The sequence below is a fragment of the Lytechinus pictus genome, chromosome 10 (assembly GCF_037042905.1).
Source record: "Lytechinus pictus isolate F3 Inbred chromosome 10, Lp3.0, whole genome shotgun sequence".
NCBI classification, from domain to species: domain Eukaryota; kingdom Metazoa; phylum Echinodermata; class Echinoidea; order Temnopleuroida; family Toxopneustidae; genus Lytechinus; species Lytechinus pictus.
This window is the reverse complement of record NC_087254.1, coordinates 6,416,603-6,420,296: the sequence shown is the minus strand read 5'-3', so window position 1 is coordinate 6,420,296 and position 3,694 is coordinate 6,416,603. Positions and strand designations below refer to the sequence as shown.

The 3,694-nt window shown below is 37.8% G+C and overlaps 1 protein-coding gene across 2 annotated transcripts in view; it reads left to right on the top strand.

The window, feature by feature from the left end:
• Positions 1–416: 416 nt before the first annotated feature.
• LOC129269785 (decapping and exoribonuclease protein-like) overlaps positions 417–3,694 on the top strand; it is a 15,646-nt gene continuing 12,368 nt past the window's right edge. The window contains exons 1-2 of one of the 2 annotated variants that reach the window (XM_064105201.1): positions 417–808; positions 2,704–3,318. In XM_064105201.1, coding sequence (XP_063961271.1) covers positions 2,840–3,318 — 479 coding nt within the window. In that variant the 5' untranslated portion in view covers positions 417–808; positions 2,704–2,839. Of the gene's footprint in view, positions 860–2,703; positions 3,319–3,694 lie in introns of both variants that reach the window. The other variant, XM_064105200.1, reaches the window with a different exon arrangement.

Sequence of the window (3,694 nt, the reverse complement as noted above, 5' to 3'; positions counted from 1 at the left end):
CAAATTTGATTTGTGATTTTCGGCTTCAGCTAGGAGATTTTACATTGCTTACTTGTGCAATTTGCAATTATGAAATTTTGAATTGGAAAAAAAAATGGAAAAATTGTTCGAGGTACGTGCCAATAAAACTACTTCATATTACCAGTGCAACTGTATGGGCTGTATGCATGGCAGAAGTCTATAAAACATGGTTCACGAATCATAAAAAGGCCAATGACAGCTACATACAAAATATAAAATAATATGTACAATGAAATAAAATAATAAATTAACTTTCATCAAAATTAACTAAACATAAAGAGTTGCAACTGTTATAACTTTGCCATTATGGCAGCTACCATGGTAACCTTGATTTTGATTGGCTGCTGAGCCCTGTTGCCATGGTAGTTGCCATAATGGCACAGTTGCAACTCTTTATGAAACAGGCCCCTGGGGCTGGAAAATACAGGAGTGAATCATACAGAGAAAGGAGAGAGAGGGAAATAAAAAGAGGGAGAGAGAGAAAAAACAACACGGGATTATTTCGGGTATTCCCCTCAACTGATATCTCTAGAATATTATTCAGACCCTGGTTGGTAATCTAAATTAATGTTGATGTGACACGGGTCCCCTCTTTCTGGACTGACAATTTATGACGTTTATTGAACATCAAAAACTTATTAAATGATATAGTTTTAATTTTTTTTCAGATGAATACACTTTTTCACGTTTCGTTTTGTCCACCTCCGAGAGCTAGAGTCGTCTGAAAAAAGACAACTTGCGTTTGGTGAAAGATCAAAAAGGGAAAATCACTGGCGCTGCATAGCATGTTGTTCGCTGCAAACATGCAGTCCTCGACCTTGTTGATGAAAAGGCCTAGGTGAGTTTTATTAAATCGAAATTATCATAGACTTGGTACGTTGGTGATGAATGATGACATAGGTTACTTGGGCCGGTCAATTGATGATTATTATATTGAGCCTGTTTTAAAAATATAGTCCTAACTAACGGACTGTAACCTTTTGTAAGTTATAAGTACCGGTAGTCATTCCGATCGGAGAGGGTCGAGGGGACCGCGCCGAGCCCGGGGAAGCCCGGGTCGCGCGGCGACAGTGAGTCCGACTCCGTGGGTTCGCGTACAGCACATAATGTCAAATCCACAGATATTTTACACCCTGAAGAAAAGTTTGTTGTAAAAAATAGCAGAAAAAATAATAAAATATCGATGAAGCCAAGGTTTGACTTTGAGTTTGAAGAAGACTGGGGAAAATCGGAAACCAATATTTAACATTAAAGATCTGATTAGATTTAGAATTAGATCTAAGTTATAGCCAGGGCCTTGGCTATATCTTGATAGTGATAGATCGAGGTAGGCCTAAGTGGTTATATACCAGCTAGGCGTTTAGCAAAAATGCTGTCCTAGCTGCCGAGTTCCTACGAGAGTTAGTTACTTTAAACAGAGACAGATCTACGTTACTAGATCTAGTTAGGCCTAAGTCTTTTGGGTGACGTCATAAATGAGCAGCTGCCCCAATAGACTGAAAAATAGTCTATTTCTGTCTGGTGGAGATGCTACATCGAAACTTTGTCTGGCTTCGTGGTATCCACTCAATTGTATACACCAAAGTCTCCCAGAGGAGGAGTAGTGCCGGTGCTTCGCAGGACACTTAACTACAGCGTCTAGATATGGAGAAAAGGGTGAACTTCCTCCCCCTCCTCGATTAGATCTAACATTACTGCTTAATTCCCCCTTTTGGTTGGGGAAACAGAGCGCAATAATGTAAAGTTATTAAGAATCTAAATCAGCTTACCAGTTTTGTATTCTAAAATATGTGATTTATTATCCAAAATTTTTATCTCTAACAGCTGGTGTCAAGTTCCAACAATCATTAGTCGTCATGTTTCTTTTGCAGCTAGCATTATAGCCTGAGCATACGAATGCGCACGCCAGCCAATCATGTTCGTGTTGCCATTTTCAGTTTATGATATATGGTAACATGGACGTGATTGACTGGGGCACTCGTATGCTCAAGCTGCAAAAGAAACATGACGACAGACGATCGCGTTGGAACCCGACACCAGCTTTTTGATTTGTTGATTATAGTATTAATTTATATGATGAAACGCAATTTTTAATTCTCCTATAAGGGCAATTCCATAAAGTATGTACATCCGACCACCTATAATATGTGGGACCTTCATGAAATTTTCTGTCTCTGATTTCTTGTTCTTTAAAGTAATCTGTAATGTTCTCACAGGACCGTGACTTGGTCATTTTATGAAGTGAAGTTGGACTTGAGAAAAAATAGGGGTCGGATGTACAAAAAGATTGATCATGTTATGGAATTGCCCCTCAGTAGATTTTGGCACATTGCATCCACATTTCATCACCTTAACTTTGTTTATCATGGGGGGGGGGGAGAATGTTGTCAAGAATATCCTATAACTTTATTTGAATTTCTACTTATTGTAATCTACATTGTTTTTTTTTTTCTTTCTTTTTTTTCATGTATTTAGTTTCGATTATTTTGCTTGTTCTGTTCATTTATTTTGTTATTTTTATTGTCTGCTTGTTATATTGTAAACCTAAATATTTCTTTACACTTTACAGGGCCCCCTGGAAAACATTTATTTCCCAAAATACTGATGGGGCCACCCTGTATGAATAAAGTAAAATAAATAAGTAAAAAATAATTACATGTACATGTATTTTTCTCCTTGCAGATTCTGATTGAAATAGTCAAGAAAACATCACAGCTACATGTACTATTTGGTCTTATTTGAGTCAAAATATCCGTATCTCCGGTGATCAGTAAATGTTACAAAATCCAGCATTTGAGAAGGACTTAAAGTAAACAACATGAAACGGCCAAGTTCTGGAGAGGTTCCTCCACTAAAGAGGATAACAAACAATGAGAGTGAAAGAAGCTTGACAGTTGAACAGAATTTCGGGTATGAAGGAGTCTCAAGAAACCAGAGTAGTACCCAATCAATCCGACCATTTCCCATCATGCCAATATCAAGATTCAGCCAGAAGTTCCCGTTCTTCAGACAGCCCACAGAAGTTGGACATTTCTCTCTCGATTCCAAGAGGCATGTCCATTGTGACGCGAGGCTGCTGAAGGTCTACTGTCCTCCGGCCGATCCTCGTCGGACCAATTTTGACCTCAGGAAAGGGTACAGAGATTTTATCAAACGAGATGATGATGTGAAGGAGAGATTGAACAATATTACTAAATGGATGACAGAGAATAAAAGTCTCATCACTGCCCCACCCAGCACGGAAGGATGTGAAAGTAAATCCAAAGCACATGAAAGTACAAGCAGTAAATGTGAAAGGTATGTTAAAATAATTTGTTAAATAATTTACTGCCCTAGCTATCTGGCTGGTCAAATATGGGAGAAAAGAAAAGCTTACACATTTTCAGTAACACTTTGATGATTAATTTTTGTTTAATCATCACTTCAAGTTTAAGGATTTTTCGGACTAATGTGGTTCGATTTTATTGATCTTTCTTTCTGGGGAACCTGTATTACTAGATATGCTTTAACCTGTTCATAATGAATGAAGTAAAATCATTGGAATTCAGTCTCAGCTGGCAGTTTGTGTACATTGTTTTTTGCTGTTTCTGGTAAGCCACTGGAATGCTTTCAAGTTTGAAAGGTTTTTTTTTCTTGTAAAAGGTAGGGCCTATCCATAATATATTTGTAAGTT